General features: G+C 39.6%; 1 protein-coding gene across 1 annotated transcript in view; it reads right to left on the reverse strand.

Annotated features, from left to right (window-relative positions):
* Positions 1-27678, reverse strand: part of usp4 (ubiquitin specific peptidase 4 (proto-oncogene)) — a 42562-nt gene that overhangs the window by 8836 nt on the left and 6048 nt on the right. Inside the window, 18 exon segments of the mRNA XM_034166622.1 lie at positions 6369-6518; positions 6620-6735; positions 6833-6903; positions 7505-7723; positions 7926-8152; positions 9858-10053; positions 10146-10239; positions 10349-10394; positions 10396-10430; positions 12655-12879; positions 13258-13416; positions 13516-13689; positions 13874-13991; positions 18715-18776; positions 18778-18862; positions 18999-19060; positions 19361-19506; positions 24701-24827. Of these exon segments, the coding sequence (XP_034022513.1) occupies positions 6369-6518; positions 6620-6735; positions 6833-6903; positions 7505-7723; positions 7926-8152; positions 9858-10053; positions 10146-10239; positions 10349-10394; positions 10396-10430; positions 12655-12879; positions 13258-13416; positions 13516-13689; positions 13874-13991; positions 18715-18776; positions 18778-18862; positions 18999-19060; positions 19361-19506; positions 24701-24827 (2312 nt within the window).

Raw genomic sequence — 27678 nt, forward strand, 5'->3', positions numbered from 1 at the left:
TCCTTGGCGGAGGCAAAAATCTAAGAAATCACATGTACATAAGTATTCACAGCCTTTATTATAAGGCTCAAAATTGAGCTCAGGTGCAGACTGTTTCCACTGATAATCCTTGAGATGTTTACAGCTTATTTGGAGTCCACCTGGTGTAAATGCAGTTCATTGGACATAATTTGGAAAGACACACCTGTACTCATATAAGGTCCCACGGTTGACAGTGCATGTCAGAGAACAAACCAAGCATGAAGTCACAGGAATTGTTTGTAGACCCCCGAGACAGGATTGTCTCGAGGCACAAATCTGGGGAAGGGTACAGAAACTTTTCTGCTGCTTTGAAGGTCTCAATGAGCACAGTGGCCTCCATCATCCATAAATGGAAGAAGATCAGATCCACCAGGATTCTTCCTAGAGCTGGCCACCCATCTAAACTGAGCAATGGGGGGAGAAGGGCCTTAGTCATGGAGGTGACAAAGAACCCAATGGTCACTGTGTCAGAGCTCCGGCATTCCTCTGTGGAGAGGGGAGAACCTTGCAGAAGGACAACCATCTCTGCAGCAATCCACCAATCAGGCCTGTATGGGAGAGTGGCCAGACCGAATTTTCCAAAAGCACCTGAAGGACTCTCATCTGTATCTTAATTTTCTTAAACTCGAACCCAATGGTCACTGTGTCAGAGCTCCGGCATTCCTCTGTGGAGAGGGGAGAACCTTGCAGAAGGACAACCATCTCTGCAGCAATCCACCAATCAGGCCTGTATGGGAGAGTGGCCAGACCGAATTTTCCAAAAGCACCTGAAGGACTCTCATCTGTATCTTAATTTTCTTAAACTCAAACAGTTACTGACATCGGGGTGAATATGAGGCATTATTGTAAAGCGCATTGAGCATCTGGTGCAGATGGAAAAGTGCTATACAGTAGTGTTCTGAATAATAGTAGTGCTATGTGACTAAAAAGATTAATCCAGGTTTTGAGTGTATTTCTTATTGTTACATGGGAAACAAGGTACCAGTAGATTCAGTAGATTCTCACAAACCCAACAAGACCAAGCATTCATGATATGCACACTCTTAAGGCTATGAAATTGGGCTATTAGTAAAAAAAAAGTAGAAAAGGGGGTGTTCACAATAATAGTAGTGTAGCATTCAGTCAGTGAGTTCGTCAATTTTGTGGAACAAACAGGTGTGAATCAGGTGTCCCCTATTTAAGGATGAAGCCAGCACCTGTTGAACATGCTTTTCTCTTTGAAAGCCTGAGGAAAATGGGACGTTCAAGACATTGTTCAGAAGAACATGATAGTTTGAATAAAAAGTTGATTGGAGAGGGAAAAACTTATACGCAGGTGCAAAAAATTATAGGCTGTTATCTACAATGATCTCCAATGCTTTAAAATGGACAAAAAACCAGAGACACGTGGAAGAAAACGGAAAACAACCATCAAAATGGATAGAAGAATAACCAGAATGGCAAAGGCTCACCCATTGATCAGCTCCAGGATGAACAAAGACAGTCTGGAGTTACCTGTAAGTGCTGTGACAGTCAGAAGATGCCTGTGTGAAGCTAATTTATTTGCAAGAATCCCCGCGAAGTCCCTCTGTTAAATAAAAGACGTGCAGAAGAGGTTACAATTTGCCAAAGAACACATCAACTGGCCTAAAGAGAAATGGAGGAATATTTTGTGGACTGATGAGAGTAAAATTGTTCTTTTTGGGTCCAAGGGCCATAGACAGTTTGTGAGACAACCCCCAAACTCTGAATTCAAGCCACAGTTCACAGTGAAGCATGGTGATGCAAGCATCATGATATAGGCACGTTTCTTCTACTATGGTGTTGGGCCTATATATCGCATACCAGGTATCATGGATCAGTTTGGATATGCCAAAATACTTGAAGAGGTCATGTTGCCTTGTGCTGAAGAGGACATGCCCTTGAAATGGGTGTTTCAACAAGACAATGACCCCAAGCACAGTAGTAAATGAGCAAAATCTTGGTTCCAACAAGATTTTGCTGAAACCAACAAAATTAATGCCTCGCAGATGTGAAGAAATCATGGAAAACTGTGGTTATACAACTAAATACTAGTTTAGTGATTTACAGGATTGCTAAAAAGCAGTTTGAACATAATAGTTTTGAGTTTGTAACGTCAACAGCAGATGCTACTATTATTGTGAACACTCCCTTTCTACTTTTTTTTTACTAACAGCCCAATTTCATAGCCTTAAGAGTGTGTATATCATGAATGCTTGGTCTTGTTGGATTTGTGAGAACTTACTGGTACCTTGTTTCCCATGTAACAATAAGAAATATACTCAAAACCTGGATTAATCTTTTTAGTCACATAGCACTACTATATGTAGATATTAACGAGTATCTCATATGGAAAGACCCGCAAAACTTGCATAGCCATGCAACACACAGGGTATAGAGACTGAGACCTGTCCATTTCTAGTTTTACAGAGTTTTTTTTAATAGAGTCTATATTCTGTGTAGTGGTATTACATATTGTGTGTGTGTGTGTATATATATATATATATATATATATATATATATACACTCAACAAAAATATAAACGCAACACTTTTGGTTTTGCTCCCATTTTGTATGAGATGAACTCAAAGATCTAAAACTTTTTCCACATACACAATATCACCATTTCCCTCAAATATTGTTCACAAACCAGTCAAAATCTGTGATAGTGAGCACTTCTCCTTTGCTGAGATAATCCATTCCACCTCACAGGTGTGCCATACCAAGATGCTGATTAGACACCATGATTAGTGCACAGGTGTGCCTTAGACTGCCCACAATAAAAGGCCACTCTGAAAGGTGCAGTTTTATCACACAGCACAATGCCACAGATGTCGCAACATTTGAGGGAGCGTGCAATTGGCATGCTGACAGCAGGAATGTCAACCAGAGCTGTTGCTCGTGTATTGAATGTTCATGTCTCTACCATAAGCCATCTCCAAAGTCGTTTCAGAGAATTTGGCAATACATCCAACCAGCCTCACAACCGCAGACCACGTGTAACCACACCAGCCCAGGACCTCCACATCCAGCATGTTCACCTCCAAGATCGTCTGAGACCAGCCACTCCGACAGCTGCTGGAAAAATCGGTTTGCATAACCAAAGAATTTTTGCACAAACTGTCAGAAACTGTCTCAGGGAAGCTCATCTGCATGCTCGTCGTCCTCATCGGGGTCTCGACCTGACTCCAGTTCGTCGTCGTAACCAACTTGAGTGGGCAAATGCTCACATTCGCTGGCGTTTGGCACGTTGGAGAGGTGTTCTCTTCACGGATGATGCAAAGGAGATGTGTTGCACTGCATGAGGCAAATGGTGGTCACACCAGATACTGACTGGTATCCCCCCCAATAAAACAAAACTGCACCTTTCAGAGTGGCCTTTTATTGTGGGCAGTCTAAGGCACACCTGTGCACTAATCATGGTGTCTAATCAGCATCTTGATATGGCACACCTGTGAGGTGGGATGGATTATCTCAGCAAAGGAGAAGTGCTCACTATCACAGATTTCGACTGGTTTGTGAACAATATTTGAGGGAAATGGTGATATTGTGTATGTGGAAAAAGTTTTAGATCTTTGAGTTCATCTCATACAAAATGGGAGCAAAACCAAAAGTGTTGCGTTTATATTTTTGTTGAGTATATATACACACACACACACAACCCCAATTCCAGTGAAGTTGGGATGTTGTGTAGAATGTAAATAAAAACAGAATACAATGATTTGCAAATCCTCTTCAACATATATTCAATTGAATACACCACAAAGACAAGATATTTAACGTTCAAACTGATAAACCTTATTGTTTTTGTGCAAATATTTGCTCATTTTGAAATGAATGCCTGCAACACGTTTCAAAAAAGCTGGGACAGTGGTATGTTTACCACTGTGTTACATTACCTTTCCTTCTAACTACACTCAATAAGCGTTTGGGAACTGAGGACCCTAATTGTTGAAGCTTTGTAGGTGGAATTCTTTCCCATTCTTGCTTGATGTACAACTTCAGTTGTTTAACAGTCCAGGGTCCCTGTTGTCATATTTTGCGCTTCATAATGCGCCACACATCTTCAGGGGCGCACTATGTACACTAGTAAATGGTAAATGGACTGCATTTATATAGCGCTTTTCCATCTGCATCAGACGCTCAAAGCGCTTTACAATTATGCCTCACATTCACCCCGATGTCAGGGTGCTGCCATACAAGGCGCTCACTACACACCGGGAGCAACGGGGGATTAAAGACCTTGCCCAAGGGCCCTTAGTGATTTTCCAGTCAGACGGGGATCTAGTACTAGTACAAGCACACTAGTAAACGAGCAAAATCTTGGTGCCAAACCAACAAAATCAATGTTTTGGAGTGGCCTGCCCAATCCCCGAACCTCAATCCAATTGAGAAGTTGTGGGGTGACATCAAAAAAGCTGTTTCTGAAGCAAAACCAAGAAATGTGAATGAATTGTGGAATGTTGTTAAAGAATCTTGGAGTGGAATAACAGCTGAAAGGTGCCACAAGCTGGTTGACTCCATGCCTCGCAGATGTGAAGAAATCATGAAAAACTGTGGTTATACAACTAAATACTAGTTTAGTGATTCACAGGATTGCTAAAAAGCAGTTTGAACATAATAGTTTTGAGTTTATAGCGTCAACAGCAGATGCTACTATTATTGTGAACATCCCCTTTTTCTACTTTTTTTTTTTTTTTTTACTAATAGCCCAATTTCATAGCCTTAAGAGTGTGCATATCATGAATGCTTGGTCTTGTTGGATTTGTGAGAATCTACTGAATCTACTGGTACCTTGTTTCCCATGTAACAATAAGAAATATACTCAAAACCTGGATTAATCTTTTTAGTCACATAACACTACTATTATTCTGAACACTACTGTATAAATGCAGTCCATCTGTATAAATTGTAAAATGCTTGAAGATTTAGCTTTCCTGTGAATCACTGAACTAATATTTAATTATATAACCACTGTTTGAGAACCACTTCACATCAGTGTTGCATGGAGTTGACTAACTTCTGGTACCTGTGAACGCGTATTTCAGCCAGGAATGAATGGACTACATTCCACAATTCCTCTGCATTTCTTGGTTTTGCCTCAGATACATCATGACCTCTTTAAGTATTTTGATTTATTCAAACTGATCCATGATGCCTGGTATGTGATAAATTGGCTCGACACCATAGTACGAGAAACACCCCCAGATCATGATGCTTGCTCTATCGGGCTTCACTGTCTTCACAGTGTACAGTGGCTAGAATTCGTTTTTTTGGGGGTTGTTCAACAAACCGCCCGTGGCCCCTAGACCCAAAAAGAATCTTTATTTCATCAGTTCACAAAATGTTACATCATTTCTCTTTAGGCCAGTCAAAGGCAAATTCTAACCTCTTCAGCACTTCGTTTTTTCAACAATGGGACTTTGTGGGGGCTTCTTGCCCATAGCTTGGTTTTCCATAGGGGTCTTCCAATTGTTACAGTCCTCACAAGGAACTTTAGACCTTCTTTGATCACCGGCTCAGTCTTTGCTGTTCAGGCTATTCTTCTATCCATTTGAATGGCCAGTTTTCATCCACATCTTTCTGGGTTTTGTTTCCATCTTTTTTTTATCATTTTAGCTGAGCAGCCTATCATTTTCTGCATTTATTGATATGTTTTCCCCTCACCAATCAACTTTTTAATCAATGTATGCAGTTCTTCTAAACAATGTCTGGAATAACCCATTTTTTCAAGAAAAATGCACTCCAACCAGCAAGTACATTTGCTGCCTAAATCTATGGTAAATGGACTGCATTTATATAGTGCTTTTCCATCCGAATCAGAAGCTCAAAGCACTTTACAATGGTGCCTTGCATTCACCTATTCACACAGACACACCAATGTCAGGGTGATGCCATGGAAGGCACTCACTACACACTGTCTGGGAGCAACTTGGGGACTAAAGGCCTTGCCCAAGAGTCCTTAGTGATTTTCCAGTTAAGCTGGGGTTTGAACTGAGGATCTTCTGGTCTTGAGGCCAACACTTAACTGCTAGACCAATGTCAAACTTTTTCATTGATATTACCAGAAACACATTTAACCTGGCCATTTGCAAAGACACAGCTCATATCGCACAACGAACAACTGACCTGATTACAGGTAATTGTGTGTTGTAGCAATATTTTGGGGAGTGTGCGTAAACTGTCAGCTAAAAATGTTTCTTTATAATTTCACTTTGCAACTACTGAAGATAATCAGTCTTTCGTGACCTTCAGCAGAAGACCTCAACAAAAACACCACAATAGGGCATGGTTTTGTTCTTATGAGATTTAAAAAAAAAAAAAAAAAAAAAAATGTGCCTTTATACCTGATCGGAAAGTCCACCACTGTGTCCAGTTTGTCCCTCCAACATCGGTTATAAGAGAAGCGCTTTAGGTGAACAACCAGAATACGAGGCAATGACCACAAGTCAAATTTTTTTGTGGCCTGTTGATGTTTCTTACATGTGGGGCAATACCTGCATAAAAAAGATGGTCATGGTGATACTACAATAGTGTGCATATAGGCCGTTTTGTTTTCTAGGCTATTATACACAAACGTTGAAAGTGGTAGCTTTACCATGGATCATGTTCTCCAAGTGTCTCCATGGTTGTAAAGAGCTCAATGCATTCCCTCAGAGCCACAGTAGCTTTCTTTTTTTGGGGCTGGAGCATGCTTTCATGTTTTTCATAGGCCTGCAGGCAACCAGAAGACATACATAAAACAATCGATCCTTTCACAAAATAATCCATGAGTCAATTAAAGAGTCTGTTGAATTATTGATGCACTAACCTCTGCTTCCTGTTCATCATAACACAGTTTCTTTGAATCCATGTCCCAATCAATTGCTACAGTCGAATGTGCTGCAAAGACACAAGAGAGCACCATCAACATAATGTGGCTTTACCCAGAAAAATATCATGCAGCTGGTTACCGTAGTCTCATTTGAGGGCCACTAAAGGGGTTAAATGAAAGAGCATAATTATACCTCTGGGGACAACCCTTGTCCGTGCCCATCGGAAACATGGTACTTTCTCTGAGTTTTTAGGCAAATTACATGGCAAACAAAGTGAAAATGCAATGAAAAGGTTAAGATGTGTTGGAAACCGGGAATGGGTTGGGGTTCATTTATGGGCCGCAGCTCAAACATGTTGAAGCGGTTGTGCAGGCGAGAGCCCGCAGCTAGTCTGTCATGGTGTGTAGGTTTAAACTTAGAGACACAACCTCTCATTTTCCTTGTCATCCACTGGGAACCAAAAAATAAGTGCACTTTTCGCTACTGCTTCCATGACTGCAGCCGAAAACAAAACAGTACACCATTTTTCCGTCAGAAGTGATGCTGTGTTTGTGCAGGCTGTCCCTGGAAGTAGTCAAATTCCGCAAGCTCATGCAGGGGTTCAAACAAGACTGCGGTTCCCTATTCAAAGTTCAAATATCTGTCAAAGTATAAAGATAAACACTGACGATTGAGTTTGAGGAAATTTCCGTCACAAGGCAATGGGCTTATGTTGGCTGTTCCATAAGAATTGACAATGCTGAAAGTGAAGAGCTTGTTTGGCGAAGAGCACAGCTTGGCCGAGTCTCCTTTATGGCCATTTTCCAAGTCTGAAGTCTCTTCCTCCTCTTCAGAATGGCCATTCTCTGGCTCCGGACTCACCTGGTGGTCCATAGCTTCCTCCTCACCTAAAAACATATAGAGATAAGAGAATTTAGTTTTCTTTAATGTATGACCACACACAAATATAGTCTGTCAACATTTTAAAACAGTGTGGACTGAGAGTTCAGTCTTCACTCCCAAATCCACATGCAAAAGCTGGGTGGTGGTGGTGTGGATAAAGAGGTGCATTTCAAGAATAGAACATTTCACATTAATTAGTATACATACCGTCATAGAGCCCATTGGGCTCATTACAGGTCCCTGAGTGGTTGCTGCCATTACTTGAACTGGCACTGCAGGAAGCCCCATCTGAGAGGGGGCTACCACAGCCACCCAGGCCAGCATTGATGCTCGATGATGTGGAACATTCAGGGGCCTGACTACAGCTGGCAAACGTGGCGGAGGCTGAAGCTCTGCTTTCACTACTGGGGCTCTGACAGTGCTTTACATATCGTCTGTGGCCATGAATAGAGCAAAAGATTACTTAAAATACTGCAAATATTCAATTCATAAAAAATAAAATAAAAATGAAGCTTTTTTTTTTCCAAAGTTTTAATAAATATTACATTCACATCAAGTCTGGAAGCATGTGCTGGTGCCACACACACTACATTATTCACCACTCAACTCAAACTTCATTTATAGAGCACATTTAAAACGACCGGGGTTGACCCAAAGTGCTGTACACATTAAAACAGGATAATCCAATTAAAATGCAGCAATTACAATAAATAGTACTGAAATACATTAACACAGCTCAATAATATAATTGAATAAATTAGTTAAAATATAATTAAAATTTAATTCATATAAAATTTTACCAGAAGCCCACTTAACTTGATTAAAGCCAGAGAGAAGAGGTGAGGCTTTAGGGAAGATTTAAGAATATCTCATCTCACAAAAGTAACCACTGAGCTACCACAACCAAGTGAAAAGACAGAATTCGCTTGGCCTTCTCCAGTGTTTGGGGTCCTCAACACTGAGGCACCTGCATGCTGACCCAAAGAAGCACACCACATGCCCAAAATCTCAGAGCTGATGCACCTTCACAATGCCAGTGAAAGTCTTCTATCAGAGTCTCCTTAAGTGACTGGTCATTGGATACAAAGTCATTCCAGCAGAACCAGTGGACCTGAAAAGACCTATTGCTAAACACATCCAGTCATCTTTGCTCAAATTGATAGAAAAAAAAAAAAGAGAATAGACTGGCTTCTGCAACATAACTGTAAAAGATCTCAAAGCCACTTGAAGATTTTCTCATGTGGTCCTCATAGACCCTGCCCTAAACATAATCGAAAAACTGAATATGCCTCAAAGGTAGTGACACAACATAGCCCAAGAATCCCTGAACTATAAACCTGTTGCAATGAAAAGGCAGTAAGTCCTATAAAGACCCTGAGGCCCACTTGGTGACTAGGATTATCCGGGATTCCATACCAGGAATCACATGAGAATCTACGACTGCCAGTCGACAGGACGAGAATCATACGGAAGATTTTTTTTATTGTTATTATTATTATTTAACCAGGTAAGTCCCTTTGAGATCGAGATCTCTTTTATAAGGGAGACCTGGACAATTTTTAATACATGTCTTTAGGATACACAGTCAGCCCAGGAATTGAACCCAGGTCTACTTAATGGTAGCCAAACTGTGATTCACTGAACTGTCTACTCAACAAAAAAAAAAAATCCCCCAAACAAGAATTCAAGATACAACAAAAAAGCATTTACAATTTGTGACACTTGCAAAGGGAATGTAACTATGTACAGACCAATGTGCCCAAACCTTTGGTTTGTGCCCTTTTCCTTTGTTATAATTTTGAAACATAAAAGACTTTGCGCATCTACATCAGATGGGGGGGTGGGGGGTGCCACTATATAAACAGTTAATTACCATATAACTGCAAAACAAAGAAAAAGAAAGTATTGTCACTTAAAACATGAAATAAATGCGTCAACTTTAACTTTTATGCCTTTTGGAAATTAAGTTATCTTCTGCTGACCTAGCTCTTCATAGTGATAAAATTTTGACCAGAGATGAACTGTATCTATCATATAGTGGCAGAGGTCAAACTTATATTCCATGCAAATACTTGACCTGAAAATTGTTACAGTATGGTCACCCACAAGCCACTTTTGCATTCCTTCTTCACTATCGACAGGAGTAGTTTCTCACCCAATCCTCTTGAGATCTTATCATACAGAACATCTGCTTGGAGGTTGTGTCTGGGCACGGTGGTAAGTAAAGGCTGGCCAAACAGCATGGTGCCTGTGCTTCCACCATGTTTGAAGTGACGCTCCCTGAAATATATAGGCAAGTTCATCCGCTCACTGTCTTCCCTCCTGTACCTCATACCTGAAAAGAGCATCATGTATGACATATTCTCATAAACAACACAGCACCTACAGAATATAGTTTAAACTTTTAGTCAATGACTCATCTTACACAAAGATGGTCATCTTTTTCCATGATCTGGCTGAGACCATCCTCTCTCTGTAAATTTTGTAGGAACCTGTGATTGTAAACGTCAGTCACAACCATCTGTAAAGACAAGCGGATGTGTTTAACTTAACAGCTTAGACTAGACTTCAACTTAAAGCATGCTGAATGTTTAGGACTTGACTTGATAATGTATGTGTCAAGTTCTAACATTTTCTGGAGGTATTCCACAGAGTTTGGACAGGGCGCTGCACAACTGTCACCGCGCCCAAATTTGGGGACACAACTCGATACTGTAGGAAAAATAAGAAGACAGACAACATAGTGTCAGTCAGTGAGCACCATCATTAAATGACTGGACACTCAAAACAAGCACAAAGACTTTAAACATTAAAGCACTTGAAATGGTGTATTTATGCAGGAAATAGCCAGTGGTGGGCACCGCTAACCAAAAAGTTAGCTTCGATAACAGATAATCAGCTAACTGAAAAGTTATCTTTTATAAAGCTAAACCGATAGACCAGCCAAAAATTTACTGGAAGCTACAGATAACCGATAACTTCCAGTATTGTCTCCAGTACACTTGCAACTACTAACAACCTGATTTTGAGTTTTAACACCACGATCGCTTCTGGTAGCATCAAAGGCGACCACAGACCCAAACAATAAGTCAGCACTTCTGTCTTTGAGCACCCTGCCCACTGCTGGAGGCTTCTGTTTACTGCATAGCTTCCAGCAGCGAAGCAGTAGAGAGGAGCAGCGAAGCTCAACTCTCTACTCAATAGCAGTGTCACCATGAGGCGGAGGTCTTGGAAAATAAAGCAGTGCTGACTTATGGTGTTGATTTATAAATAAAATTAATACCGATAGAATAACTCCATTAATGTCAATTCTGTCATTTGTACAAAGTTAAAATATATATCTTTTAACTTTAAATAATGCACTAATTCTGAAGTTTTGTAACAAACAGACAGATGCCAAAGGGATCATGGGTAAAATGTGCCTCCACTAACACTGATTGGTTGACTCATTCATTCTGTGTAAAAAACAACACATTAATGTGAGGTGTGTGTTGGTATTTACATACATGTGCTTTTGTAAAATATGCCTTTTTTTTCATTTGTAAAAAAAAAAAAAAAAAAAAAAAAAAAAGCCATTTGCAAAAAGCCAAAAAATGAAGTTATTTGACAACCGTCTGAAATAACTGGGGTCAAAATAAATAGAACACTGCCATCTACTGGCTTCCAGACACTCATACTGCCATGAACACTACTGGCCAGTAGATGGCAGTAGAGACCGTGAAAACTTGCCAAAACAAAATTCCAGATAATCCGTGTCTGCTACTTTAAGATGTGTGGAATTTGATAAACGCAAGCTGAATTTCAGAAATCATATATATATTACTCTGGAACAAAGACGACAGACAGTGTTTGACATAACCAGAACTCTAAATAGCAAACAGGAATAAACTGCAATAATTCCAATTGAAAATAATGGAGAAGCAACCTGGGCTTCTGCTGGCATTTTTACATAAAACAAACACAATGACAATGTTTATAAACCCAGAGAATATATTCACAAGAGTTTTAGGCAGAATATACAAAGTTTAAAGATGTTGTCCGTGTGGAGCCTGATCAGAGCATCTCAAATGCATTTCTTCTGTCGTGAATGTACTAAGATTACCCATAATGCACCTGGACACAGCATGCCCACACTAAAACCTTCAAAATTAGTGCATTACTTTAAAACTAAAACATATATCTGATATTTTCACTTTATAAAACTTCAGACCTGACGTTAATTTAAATAACTTGTCAGAAATTAGTTTGGTTAAAATTTTAACCATAAGTTAAAACTGTATGCCTCTGGATGACTTGGATGATCTTGCCAGCCTATCAGTATGGGGGTCAAAAGAAATGAGCTTTTTTCTTTTCTGTGACCAGTTCTCCTTTGCCTGCAGAGGACAGAGAGGTTTCTTCTAGAACCAGCTCTCCTCTGTTTGCAGAAGATAGCACATCTACTACAAAACATTTAACAGGTAGGTACTCAACTGATTTTAAACTTAATAATAAATGTTTATAACTGTAAAGCTTTGTTCACCACCCCTCCAAAAATATGTTAGCAGTCTAAAAATTATCAGACCAAAACTTATCATAAGATAATTGGTCCGATGATGGTTTTCAAAGTTATCTGAAAAGCTAATCCGATAATGAAAACATTAGCTGTGATAATTAGTGGTTAGCAGATTAGCAAAACTGTGCCCACCACTGGAAATAGCAAATGCAGACAAACAGAACTTTTGTAAATGCATAGGAAATGTAATAGATAAAAATCAGTAGGTTCCATATATGGAAGAAAGGTGCACTAACCAGATTAAACTTTGTATCAGATTTCTACACAGGCAGTTTTGGTGTTTATTTAATGGATGTTGCTTCAATTAATAAATTACTGGTTCATATATGTTTAGTTCAACTGCATCTTCATCAAAAATCATGGGGAAAGAGAAATCCTGTTCACCTGTGTGGGTCTAGACTGAGGGTTGGATCGCACCAAGAAAACTTCCATAGTACGATCCTTCTTCATGGGCAGAGGCAGTGTGAGGTAGCAGAAAGGGTCGAATGTTACAGACACCTTGGAACACTCTGGGCACACCAAAGTGGATTTGAAGAGGCCATGAAAAATATCAACTATAATTGAGTCATTGCGCAAACGATGATTTGTCCATGCTTCTTTTGCAACAATCTGTAATTGCACGATAGAGAGGGAGAGAGAAATAAGTATATTTTAAAATTCTTGTCAAAAAGCAGTTTTATAACTTAAAGTCTATATCCAATCATCTTTGAAAGAAGTAACTTGAGGTTACAAAATAATTCTTTGGTGCTTTTATGTTGCTGTAAATGGTGCCAATCTCAACACAGTATTTACACCTTCAAAATGCACCTCCAAATTATGTCCAGATGCTGGATACCACCACTCCCCACAGCTCTGTAAGCCTTTCTGTCATGCAAATGAAACTGATCTACAGGTCCAGCTCACTCAGGCGCTATCATTAATAACAAATTATTAAGATGCATAAAACCCCAGTGCCAGAAAGTGCTTTACTTTATGTATGTGCTGTACCTCATCTGGACGGCCCTCTGCATCTCTTAAGGCCAGGTAAGGCTTCTTCTTAACACGGTTCAGATCTTCATGAAGTCCATCAAGCAGAAATGCCAACAGTTCCTGGGAATCTTGCTGCTGGTATCCTGAAAATTGGGGAGCAAATCGTCCAACCTGGGTCTAAAAAAAAAAGCACACATACAAACTTGGCTAATCTTCACCAGTGTAAAGCAGTATTTCAAATGTTTCTTTCTGTTGCAACTACTTTATACATCATACTTTGAAGGTACGTGGGGCAACATAGCTGCTGCGGCTGAGCCACATCTGCTTTACTAAATCAGCATAGGCTTCTGCAATCTCGCCCCTCATTCCCAAGGGATTCTCTCGATTAATCTCCGCCTCGTACTGGTCATTCATGAAGTACTCTGTGAGTGGAGATGCATTGCTCAGGCACTGGATGAGGAAAATGAGAAAAGTGGACATTTGTTAACATACCGCCTCAAATGGTGGCGGCCACTGTGGGGAATGCAGGCCTTGCTGAACAGCAAGATTTTTGAGAAGAGAACATATTACTTTATTCCCCACCTTTCACTTTATACTCAAGTACTGCAAATAAAGCTGTAGTTTTAGTTTTTACCTGAAGAGCAGAGTTCATGAAGCATGTGTTTCCTAAATTACTCAGACCGCACAGACCAGGCTGCGACTGAGACTCTCTGTAGTTGTAGGAGGAACTGTATGAATTGTAGCCCCCCAATCTGTTGGGAGAGGACATCTATTACTGTTGAATTCCTGCAGCTACTGCACTTTCACGCAAAGTCAATTCTGCAGCATTAAATCAACCTTGCAGGGAGTACATATGGTTTCACTACAAATAGTGCAAAATCAACAATCATGGTCTTAAAACCAAGTTAGTCCACTTTAATAGAGTGGATCCAATACTATGTTGAACATGACCATGTTCACTGCAAAGTCCATTTAATGTACATGTCGTCAACATACAATGGAGTTGTTTACACAGATCAGTCAGCTATGATCTCATGTCAAACATTCGCATTCTTGCTATTACCTTGAAAGCCACTAAAAAACTCATGCAATCAGGTGGCTCCTGAAAAACATGTTCAAATAGTGTCATGGAACATGTTCAAGAACTTTGTCTTTTTTTTTTTTCTTTTCAAGAAGCTCAATTTTGAAACATCCAAATTTCATAACACTGACTAGTCTAATTTAAGCTGGCCATACATTATGCAAAGATGTGATACAAATTCGCCTCTGGCCAGGGTCGCAGACAAACACTCTGCAGTGCAGCATGTATGGAGTAACTACGAGATCATGTGTGTTGCTAAGACGAGATCACAACAGTTGAGCCAGGGCTGTGAAATGAAAATTGTGAATCTGAGGAAATTTCGCAGGGGGTCTGGGTGGCGCAGCCCCCAGGAGCCAGGGTCTAGGGCCTTGCGGGGCCCCGAAAACCAAATTAAATTTTCATCTACCGATACATTTTCAACATCTCCTGGAAGAACAAATCTCAAAATTAGTGCATATTTAAATGATCCTAGATTCAACCTTTCATTTGTACCGTCAATGATCATGTTGAAATAACAGAATATGACATGGAAGTAGGACCTGGTATGATTTTCCTTTAATTGTAAACCAAATTATGCATTAACTCAGAACAACTAAACTACATGAAATTCATGATGACTGAAAAGACTGTTAAACCATGTCAAAAAACACACCTAGTTTGTAGAATATTTTAAAAATCATGGTAAAATATCAATAACATACTTTATAGTAAAAAAGCCACACATTCTTGTGTAAATTCCTGTAAATCCACTCAAAGCCACGGTGTCTTTTTCCCATGAAAAAAGTCTGCATTAATAAAAACTAATTTACACTGTTGTGTAAATTCATGTAGCCTAATTTCATTCGAAGTCACAATGTCCTTTTTTTTTTTCCAATGAAAGAAAGTCTAGATTAATGAAAGAAAAAAAAAGGCAAATAATCTTTTCTGAAATCCTGTTTGAACAGTACAATGTTTATTTTCCAGAGAGAGAAAAGCTTCGCACAGGAGCCACACAGTGTCACCGCAGCAACCAACCAGTCCCGCTTTACAACAACTGTCGTAACAGCTACGCTTTGAGTGGCATTTATTCTCCTTGAAACTCCGCGGATCCAAGGAAACTGATATGTATATGTAACACACAGATCAGTGTCCGTGGACTTATAAAACTTGCATGATGTCAACACTAACAAACCCCCGACCCCCTCCCCATGATGAAATCCGCGGAGTTTCACAGCCCTAACACTTTTTAATGACCATTTTCCACATCAGATAACATGCATCTGATGGCATTACATATGTTACTATTATTACAGGCAGAAAGGCACACAGGTGCGTGCATACATACACAATGTACACGCGATACAGACATAATGGCACACCGACCAATGCACAATGTCCAGCGGAGTAAACAATTTATGTGAGTTAGAGAGGAACCTTCCATTGTTGAAATCCTGAACAGGTGCAACTGTACAGTAATTTAAATGCTGCATGCACACAACATATATATTCGTTCACACATTTTGATTAATTAGTGCATAGATCATTTTGGCAGGGCATACAGCCAAAACAGTCATTCCTATACCATCACCATGGACACATCTTTGAGCAAACATTCTATTCTGTGCTCACTAAGCACCTCCGTGTTTGCTGTGATCCTCAAACTCACAATAGTAACTTCTTAGTGTCACTGAATTTTATATACTCTGTCACACCTAACTTGGCCCAGTGTATGAATTATTAAAAATGTGGGAACTGTATCTTGCACAGTAGGGTCATGTTTTGAGCACTCTATATAGTAAATGTGGCCTCATTATATCATTTTTGTCTGTCATTCTGGAGCTCTGCAGAAAGATATACAAGACCACAAGTTGCTGCGTAGCTCCCGTGGGCCGCTTTGCTGCACAAAGCAAACAATGCAGTTCTTCTGTAATATGCTGATGCCATCTGTGATGCAACAGTACTGCATCTTATTGTGTAGTGTATGGCCAGCTTTACTCTGTCAGATGCTCTGTTACTGTGGATAGCAAGTAGTCTCACTAAATAAGTTCCTTTGACTGCTCCCTTGTTTTCACTCAGGGTCACCATAGCAGAGCCAAGATGGGTGTGCATGTTGATTCGGCATAAGTTTTACGCCAGCTGCCCTTCCTGACGCAACTCCACACAACATGAAGAAATGTGGCAGGGGTGGGGCTGGGTACCAAACTTCAGTTCTTTTGTGGCACCAACCGAAATGCTTCGGTAGTACTGACTATGGAAACATGCCTCGTCTTTCAGTGCCAATTTTCAGTACCCAGAGGTTAATCACGTGCAAGAAGAGCGGTCCGCAGCCGTCCTCCTCTCAGCATTCAAGTCTGCCTGTGGACATTGCATACAGAGCACTAGCAACCTGACTCAAAATCTCCACCACCGGACTCTGCCTCAACTGCAATTTAATACGTGCATCGTTTTGAAGCGATGAAGGACTGTTCCGACACGCTGCTTTGGTTCTTTACTTCGCTGCCTTTCAGAAGCGCTAAATACACTTCTTAACCCCTCTCAGAGCCATTAAAATATTCAATCATGAGTCATTTTTGTTAGGATTAAACTCACTAACTGGGACCCCTGTCTTGTTGTTTGAACATTCCGTTCAAACAGCTCCAAACGCTGCGTGGCTCTCTGCCGAGTGAGTCACATTAGAAAGATAGAGTCCGGTCGGAATTAATAACTTAAAAGCGAATCGCCATTTAAATCAAATGACACCTCTTTCCAAACGTTGTAATACAAACAATAAACTGCAATCAATCAAAAGTTCTTTTCCTCCCAAAATGAGACATTCTGCACTGACACAGCAGCTGGCTGAGCTCAGATCAGAATCTATGGAGAGACATTCATGCCAAAATGTCTGAAAGGAAATGCTTTTGACAAAAACTACAGTGTTTTCAAGTGTTCTTTTGCACTGGAAATTGTTTACTTATTTTTTTCTGTAAGTAAACTGCTTGGAGTGGAAAATTACCAAAGCTGAAAAATAAAACTCAAGATTTGTACTATGTGTCATGTAATTTTCTTTTTGTTAGAATTGATCTTATAAAATTGGTATCGAAAAAAAGCATCATTCAGGAACCAGTAACTGAATGTATCGAAACTGGTACCAGTATCAAAAATTTCTGAATGATACCCAGCCCTCGGCAGGGGTGGGGTTTGAATAACAATTATTAAAAACAAAAAAGTAATGAAACTGCTGTATTGTTAGTGCAGTTGTTAAGTGGTTATACATATTTAAATAGTTGCAATGTGTTCTCAGCATTTACTTAGAACATGCATTACAATCATTTCTTTAATTAAATAAGTCATTTAAAATGCAGGAGCGTGAGAAAAATCAAGTGTGCCAAATACTTTACAGTGCATCCAGAAATATTCATTTTGGGAACATTTTATCAAATTTATTATAAACTAAAATAAATTTAGTTTAGAGCAGCACAGTGGCTTAGGTGGTTAGCACTGTTGCCTCAAAGCGAGAAGGTCGTGGGTTCAATTCCCGTGGCCTTTCTGTGTGGAGTCTGCATGTTCTCCCCGTGTTTGCGTGGGTTTCCTCCGGGTGCTCCGGTTTCCTCCCACATAAAAAAGACTGCGAGTTAGGTGGATTGGACTCTTTAATTGTCCGTGGGTGTGGTGTGTGTGGGTGTGTCTGTCTGTTTGTGGCCCTGCGACAGACTGGCGTCCTGTCCCTGGGTGTACCCCGCATCGCATTCTATGGCTGCTGGGATAGGCTCCAGCCCCCCGCGACCCTTAATTGGACTAAGCGGTAGAAGATGAATGAATTAATGATTTAGTTATAATAACTAAATGTAGTAACTATTAGTTTAAACTAACTAAAACCCTAGCAACACAAACAATGCAAATTATTGTTTGGGTTACTAGTGTTCTAATAAGGAATAGTTTGTTACATCTGTCATGCTTAGTTATGTTACAGGGTAAAATATACCACCTGTCATTGAATTCAATGGACATTGACCTTGTTTAACCTACATTCCACACACGTCAAAACTATTCCATTTATTAATCTTTTATTTCAAACCAATAATTTGCATATTTATTTTACTGAAATTGGAACAACTTTAACTTTTGACCCCTGTACAAACTGACACTGACCTTTGTCGCCATTTTGCTGTTTTTACCCCATAACTCCAGAACATTCCATCACAGATAGTCCAAACTATACAGTTTGGAAATCATTATGATCAGACAAATAATGTGATATAGTTTTCAACATGACAAGAACATTTTTATATTTGACCGCTCTGTAATTCTTCATTGAGTATGACTATGATTATATCATAATGCATGTTCCAATCAAAATTCCATACAACTAAGAAAAAGCCACACAACACAAACCACAACTCACATGCTGTGTTTTCTAATCACAAAAGACCATTTACCGGTTTCCAGAGTACGTGCTGTTGTTAAGCGTGTAACCAGGGTTACAGCTACTGTCACCGTTTGGTTACTGTTGCGGAGATACTGGCTGACGAGTTAGTGGAGAGTTTGGGGGAGGTAGTAAAATTCCTGGATAGAGCTGTGCTGGATCTGCTGAACACAACAAAAGATTCAAAGAAGCACAATTCTAGACTTTAGCTGATATGACTTCAGAGCAAATGTAAAAACTGAAGTTATGTCCTAATTTGTGTGACATTGCAATATACAAAATAAGGCATTTGCTTACTTGGGATGTGAGACTTGTCTCGGCCATGTGCCATCCTCATTCTTACATTCAATCACAAGCACCTGTGAAAAAGCAGGAGAGTCAGATTGCCATGATTAAACTTTAAAACAAACAAAGGATAGGATTTAGTCTACTGAGTTACCTAATTTTCATCACTTATAACAAATTAAAAGCATTTGCGCTGTAATGTAATACTGGCTTTTTATGTTGCATTAGCCTGTCAAGTGTTCCTTGTTTTATAAAATGCCTGTAAATCTAATCTTGCATGTGGCAAGAACAACGATCAGTCGTGGCTCCCCCCTCCTCCCGGAACTGTGAAAGTTATTTGAAGGGAGGTGAAAAAAAAAAGAGCCCAAACTTACCTGACCCTGGAAGAGACCAGCATCCTGTACTGTGCTGTCTGGTTTGTTCAGCTGCTCATATGTGTTGCTCATATATTTGTTCCAGAGGCGCGTCTCCTTCTCTGATGGGATATCGAACAGCGTCCTCATCTCTTTCTCTATAGTATCTAAAGGAAAGGAGGGATTTGATGAGACCAAGACATTTGTGAGAACTCCGTAGAAGTTATAGGCTTGTGGCTGAGACTGGAGAAACTGTGCATAGTGCTGAAAACAGCTGTAATCCCTAAATGGTTCATTTGAGAGAAATTGATGGTACTGATGTGATGTTGCAGTTTTCACTTTGCATATCAGTTTGATATGTTCCCCTAGGATTTAGAAAGAAAATGAGTGGTAATCCTGGGCTAAGTAAAATTAAAGGAATGGGGGGGCGCGCGCTTCTGTCAGGACTAAATGTTGAACATTAAACTTCATACATGAAACGAAAAGGTAGATCAAACTAAATAAAAAAACTCCAATGAATCATATTCTTTTCACTAGTTTTATATGGCTGTGTAAATAATCATCAAGACACTCCAGCTCTGAACAGGTGTGTACATTTCAGTGCACAAATCCAGTTCATGCAACAGAATCAAATTTTAGCTCATGTTTCAAATAAACTTATCTTCTGTCTTCACATTAAAATTACTTCATAGTGATGTGAGGCATTTGACACGCATATGCAGTACAGAAGAGGAAAAAAAAAAAAACAACAGGGATGGGGCAGGCCTATGATCTTTCATGTGTAACTAAGGTCCTTTAGCTTCCTCGTTTTGCTCGGGGTCACCAAAGCAGAGCAGAGGTGGATCTGCATGTTAATTTGGCACAGGTTTTAAGCTGGATGCCCTTCCTAACACAACTCCACATTACATAGGAGAACTGGGGGGGAGGCCTTGAACCCACAACCTTCCGCACTGGAAACAAGCGTGCTTAACGGTTTGGCTACCACCCCTTCCCACTATGAGCCTGTACGTGTAAACTAAGCTGATGAATCAAAGGTCTGTCTGTCAATGTTTTCAGATGTTGATTATTTTAAAATGATGTGTGTAATATGTATGTATGTGTTTTTGTGTGTTGCCTCTTGGCCAGGACACTCTTGTAAAAAAGATTTTTAATCTCAATGAGTTTTTTTTTTTTTAATCCTGGTTAAATAAAGGTTTTAATGAATGAAATGAGTAAATTCTGCACTGAGACTTATGATTCTTCACCAAACATGTATAAAGTGTACTGCATCTGACTGAGGGAGGAAAATACCTGCTTTTTCAAGGTGTGGTGTAAAGAAACTACAGCAGGGCACACTCAGGGACGTGCACAAAGATGATTTATTTAGTTAAATCCCACCAGGATGACACTACAATTATAGTTGTGATTCAATTAATTGTGCAGCACTTATCACAGCACCTTCCTATTGAGTGTTTATAATAAATACAACCCCTGGCAATAATTATGGACTCACCGGCCTCAGAGGATGTTCATTCAGTTTAATTTTGTAGAAAAAAAAGCAGATCACAGACATGACACAAAACTAAAGTCATTTCAAATGGCAACTCTTAAGAAACACTATAAGAAATCAAGAAAAAAGATTGTGGCAGTCAGTAACAGTTACTTTTTTTAGACCAAGCAGAGGGGAAAAAAAATATGGACTCACTCAATTCTGAGGAATAAATTATGGAATCACCCTGTAAATTTTCATCCCCAAAACTAACACCTGCATCAAATCAGATCTGCTCGTTAGTCTGCATCTAAAAAGGAGTGATCACACCTTGGAGAGCTGTTGCACCAAGTGGACTGACATGAATCATGGCTCCAACACGAGAGATGTCAATTGAAACAAAGGAGACGATTATCAAACTCTTAAAAGAGGGTAAATCATCATGCAATGTTGCAAAAGGTGTTGGTTGTTCACAGTCAGCTGTGCCTAAACTCTGGACCAAATACAAACAACATGGGAAGGTTGTTAAAAGCAAACATACTGGTAGACCAAGGAAGACATCAAAGCGTCAAGACAGAAAAAGCAATATGTCTCAAAAATCGAAAATGCACAACAAAACAAATGAGGAACGAATGGGAGGAAACTGGAGTCAACGTCTGTGACCGAACTGTAAGAAACCGCCTAAAGGAAATGGGATTACATACAGAAAAGCTAAACGAAAGCCATCATTGACACCTAAACAGAAGAAAACAAGGTTACAATGGGCTAAGGAAAAGCAATCATGGACTGTGGATGACTGGATGAAAGTCATATTCAGTGATGAATCTTGAATCTGCATTGGGCAAGGTGATGATGCTGGAACTTTTGTTTGGTGCCGTCCAATGAGATTTATAAAGATGACTGCCTGAAGAGAACATGTAAATTTCCAGTCATTGATGATATGGGGCTGCATGTCAGGTAAAGGCACTGGGGAGATGGTTGTCATTACATCATCAATAAATGCACAAGTTTATGTTGATATTTTGGACACTTTTCTTATCCCATCAATTGAAAGGCTGTTTGGGGATGATGAAATCATTTTTCAAGATGATAATGCATCTTGCCATAGAGCAAAAACTGTGAAAACATTCCTTGCAAAAAGACACATGGGGTCAATATCAAGGCCTGCAAATAGTCCGGATCTTAATCCAATTGAAAATCTTTGGTGGAAGTTGAAGAAAATGGTCCATGACAAGGCTCCAACCTGCAAAGCTGATCTGGCAACAGCAATCAGAGAAAGGTGGAGCCAGATTGATGAAGAGTACTGTTTATCACTCATTAAGTCCATGCCTCAGAGACTGCAAGCTGTTATAAAAGCCAGAGGTGGTGAAACAAAATACTAGTGATGTGTTGGAGCGTTCTTTTGTTTTTCATGATTCCATAATTTTTCCTCAGAATTGAGTGATTCCATATTTTTTTCCCTCTGCTTGGTCTAAAAAAGTAACCGTTACTGACTGCCACAATTTTTTTTTCCTGATTTCTTATAGTGTTTCTTAAGCCAGAAAGTTGCCATTTGAAATGACTTTAGTTTTGTGTCATGTCTGTGATCTGCTTTTTTCTACAAAATTAAACAACTGAATGAACATCCTCCAAGGCCGGTGATTCCATAATTTTTGCCAGGGGTTGTACAAGCTCACTTTCAGATTTGCAGCTCATTTTCAAATTTAATCAGTGATGCAGGAAATGTGGTTTTTGTTTTTATGTTGTCATTGATATTGTGAATGGCTCAAAAAGGAACTGGACAATTAAGTCCTCAGCTGTTACCTCATCAGGTGTGTGGATTCCTTATTTCATTTGTTAGGCACTTAAATTGTTAGCGGTTGACCTCAATCATTTCATTGCCATTTGTAACAGATATCCAAAGAGCTGTCATTGCCAGAAAAGCAAGCTATAACTAGAATGGAGAAACAAACATATCACAGACAGCAAAACCATCAGGTGCAGCCTGTGTTGTCAGAGTAACTTCGAAAAGTTACTTTTTTAAGATAATTTTTTTAGTTGCTTTATACAGTTACTTCATTAGCAGTTTTATGCAATTACTTTATTAGAAGCTGTCAAAAACTTGTAACTAATAAGGGAACTAGTAATCTAACTTGGTTACTCTTAAGATTGAGCAATCAGCAAAGTAACTAATAGTTACTTTTCTGTGTACTAAATCTTAAAAATAACCAAGTTAGATTATGAGGTACTTTATTAATTACATTCATCAGCTGCTGACAATTTGTCCGCAGCTGCTAATGAAGTAACTGTATAAAGTAACTGTAAAATATAACTGTATAAAGTAATTTTTCAAAGTTACTTTGCCAACACTGGGTGTAGCCAAAACACATTCGGTACAGTCTTTAAAAAAAAGTGTGCACCTATAAGCTTAGAAAGACCAAAATGCCTGGAGGATGACTGACAAGTGCAGGAGTGAAAAACTCCTTCCCTGGTGAATAGAAATACCTTCACAACACAGAGGACCTGTAGTTTAAACAATCTTGGCAGTTTCTTAGGGACTAAATGCCAAAGGGGCACACTCCAAATGTTTGTTTCTCTACTTAAAATCTGAATTCCTATGTTGGAGTTTCTGCATTAGGGAGGTGGTGAAGCTTCTGCCAGCTGTACACACTTCACATGCATAGCTGTGCATTTGTCATTTTGGATCATGGTGAGAATAAAGATGACTTTAGTGTTTCCATGTTTACAACTTAATTTTAATCTCACAAACATCTTTGTGCTTCAAAGACTATTCTTCCCATCACACATTTTTGGGGACAGACTGGGTGTGTTTGCAACATATTTTGCTTAATCACAGGTTTCTGAGGCACATGCAGATTCAGGTCGACCGCACTTCAACTGCTGTGGGCAGACAGAGGACTGTTAGATCTTGATGGAGGTATGCATTTTCTGAGTGCCCTCTAGTGGTTGAGGAGGATGCTGAAAAAAGCAGCAGAATAAGTCAAGTGCACATCATGATTATGTGTGTTACCAGAGACGTGTAGCTTTAACTGTGTTCAATCCTTAGGTTTTTAATTCAGATTAAGTGTAAACATGACAGGTGCACATTGTGCTACTGTTGACTGTGCAATTATAGACTTGAAAAGTGGCATAAAAGCCAGTGTGATATTCATAACTGATCACAAGAGTCCGGAATGCACATACAAACCACTATGCCTTATACAAGTTTCCCACAGAAGAAAAAGGGTGCAAGAGATGGAATTTGTCAGTTTAATAATGTGAAAGGTTGCTATAGCAAACAATGACAAGACGTACTTTCCTTGTGATCCATGTGGAGCAGCTTTGGGTGCTCTCTTGTCATTTTCTATCAAATATTCAGAAATATCTGCATATGTTCATGGGGGGCACATTTTTTAAGCCGTATTTTTGCCAACCCATCCATCAGTTTCAACCACAAGCAAGTCTTGCTTGTGTTCCACTTCTTCAGTGGTAAAAACACAGGGAAAATTTGTAATTACCGTGCTGTATGCTGACACTAAGTTTGTCTTTGTGTTTCACATGAACACAGAGACCTCAGCGCTTACAAAAAATATTCGATTTTCCACCGTTTAGAACTTTAGAGTAATCTAAACTGCACCAATTGTTCATGTTAATTCTGCATTCTGCTATCATTGTTTGATTGGTAAACAAAATTTTATCCAGCGCCATAATGCATAGCGCAGACAAAAATGCACATTTTGCTTATTATGTCGGAAATGTAAAAAAGTTGTCTGAAACTCCAAAGGGTTCAAATGTTGTCGGTGTTCATTGCAACCACAGATTGAGTTAATTCAATTACGCCCTCCTCCCCCCATTATAACATGCTGCAATCCTCTCATGGAAAAAAAAAAAAAATTGCACATATAGCTCCTCACCTATAGTATCTGCTTTACTGAAATGACGTGTGACCACACTGTCCATGTTGTCATTCTCACACAAGTTCAACTCCAGAAAATACACTTCCACTTTGCAATGCTTAACAAACATGCCGTGTTCCACCACCTAGAGAAGAAAAAGAAAAGAAAAAAAATTGGCAAAAATATTTTGGAGCCCTCATTCCAATAGAGGGTATGCACTGACATAATCAAACCATGCCCTGAGACGGCACACCTCCATGTTGAATGAAAAATAGCTGAAAGAAATCACATTTATATAACGGCTGAGTGGATCCTTGTCATTCGATTGGTGGGATGTATGTCACGTGACATGCATTATTCATACTATTTGCCGTTGTGTTTCATTGACCATGCAATAGTTCTTTTTTAGCATGCAATTTTGGTGCTATATGAAATTTGCTATTGCACGCCCTGACCACTGTCTGCACTCACACTACCACGGCCAGCATTTAGCTAAACATAGCAGAGGTTGTTTTGCTGGTGGACGATGATTTGAAGAAGCTAACTTTTTTCTAACACACACACACACACACACACACACACAAATCCACTACACTGTAAGCTGTCTGGAGGCATGAAGAGCTGTTAGGATGAAAAGCTGGACAAATTTCTGTTTTGATTTTTCGCTGGCCTGAGGAACTACACAAAGTCTCTTTTTATGGGGGAGAAAGTACACAAAGTCAGTGCACAACATCACAGACTACATCATGACAATTCTGGACTCCAATTTAAAGTTCGTGTTGGACTTAAGCAGCAGTGGAACACCAAAATGTAAGTCCCTTTTCTGTTTAGAAATTAATAAAATATCAAATGACAAGGATCTATTTTAGCTGTTATATAAAACAAATAATGTTTTTTTCATTCTTTCAATGGAAGGAATATTTCATTCGGTGAAAGCTGGAATGTACCATTCAACTCTGCTTCACCTCATTGAATGGAACATTCCATCTTTCACTTTATGAAATATTCATACAATTGAACTCAGACATTCATTACTTGTATAATATGTCACTCGCACCCACGGTGCACAGGTTAGTTTATGTTGTTCCTCCTGCTTAACGAGACATGCAGGTAAAATACATGTTAAATACTTTTTATACCCAAGTAATTTGCTTTAATGATTGTTATCGTTTTGTCACAAATACAGGAGTTTGTGCATTTACAAAACCCTGGTTCGGATTTAATGATCATTAATTAAACAACCTCACTGAGCTCGGACAGGCTGAAAACAGTCTAGAACTGTTTGATTCATGGCATTTTTTTGTTCTGTTTGATTCTGAACCTGATTCCTGTTCATGTTCACATGTGGACTGTCCTGTTGTCCACATTGTGAGAGCTGACAACACTGTTTATGGATGAGTGAACACAGCTGCTGTCGCTTTGTTTACCATCCGGCATGCCAGTATACTGCTGGCTTCCGGGTTTGACTACGACACGTGCATACCCTCTATTAAGGTAATTGGGGGGGAAGCACATTTAAACAGACAAAAATACATTCACACTCTCACTGACACCGTTGGTCAATGTAGAGTCACCAGTTAAAATGATGGTCCTTGGTCCAGCGAGACATCGACATCAGTTTAACCAGCTAATGCTTAACTTAGACTTGTGCGTTATACATCACTGAAAAACTGAGAAACCTTGGGGTGATATTTGATCCCACAATGTCTTTTGCCCTATACATGAGAGAGAAATCACAAGGGCTGCCTTCTGCCACCTTCGTAACATAGTGAAGATTCATCCCATCCTGTCTATGGCTGATGCAGACACTCTGATCCATGCATTTGTCCCTTTAGGGTCTCCTCGTTCTCTGACCATGACCAACGCAGCATCTCTACATATGGAGTTGGTCCCCTGGCGATGGACTGTGGCAGCCCATTGCTCCTAGTGGTTGGATTGTGTCTAACTGTAATTAGGATGGGTTAAACACAGAACAAATTTTGTTGTGTGCATGTACAATGACAATAAAGGATCTTCTTCTAGACTGGACTACTGCAATGTTCTATCCTCTGGTTTACAGCAGTCCAGCATTACGGGTCTCCAGTTGGTTCAAAATGCTGCTGCCAGAATTGTAACAGGCAGCAGAAAGTTTTACCACATTACACCGATTTCAGCCTCCCTTCCTTGGCTTCCTGTCTCTGTGAACTCTGATTTTAAGGTTCTGTTCCTAAATTATAAAATTATTCATGGATTACCGCCTCCCTACCTAGATGACCTAATTGCACCCTACGTACCGGCCCGTGCTGTGCATTCTCAGGGTGCACCTGTCTTGTGGAATGATCTCCCTGCAGAGATAAAATAGTCAGATTCCATAGGGACATTCAATTCCAGACTAAAAAACATCTATTCTCCCACTCATACAGCTAGCATACCGGTGTAGTGTGGTCCAGAGTACTAGACTGACATCGGGATGTCACGCCTGTTGCACCACTGACTGGAGGTCCTGCCCTGCAGCCTACCAGTACTGGACATGAAAAGAGTGTCCCAAAAAAGCACCACAAAAATAAAGCCATAGAAAATCTATACAATTTCGGATATGGATATCTGTCATATGTCATCCTGAAGCATATCTCAGGGAATTTTATCTCTGGTGTTCATTTCTAATTTCACCTCAGTTTGTAAGAGTTTTGGCATTCACAAGATGCGCTCAGGATGTGCACTGCGGTGGTTCAGACATTCAATTCAACCTTACTGCAAAGTTTCCAATATCAGTTTTAAATTCCTTTATAATCCTCCATATTGTCTTTCTGTCTGAAGCTTTTGTAACTGCAAAGTGACATTGATATTGTCATTGAGTTTGCACGATCAATTTGGTCTCAAGTCGAATTCCACCAGTTTTCGTTTTTGCTCGATTGTAAGTGGCATCCTCACTGGATGAGTCTCAAACTACATCAGAAGAAATTCCTCACATACATTGATGTCTGGGGGAAAAAAAAACCACAAACAAAAAACACTCA

The sequence above is a fragment of the Thalassophryne amazonica genome, chromosome 3 (assembly GCF_902500255.1).
Source record: "Thalassophryne amazonica chromosome 3, fThaAma1.1, whole genome shotgun sequence".
In the NCBI taxonomy this organism is placed as follows: domain Eukaryota; kingdom Metazoa; phylum Chordata; class Actinopteri; order Batrachoidiformes; family Batrachoididae; genus Thalassophryne; species Thalassophryne amazonica.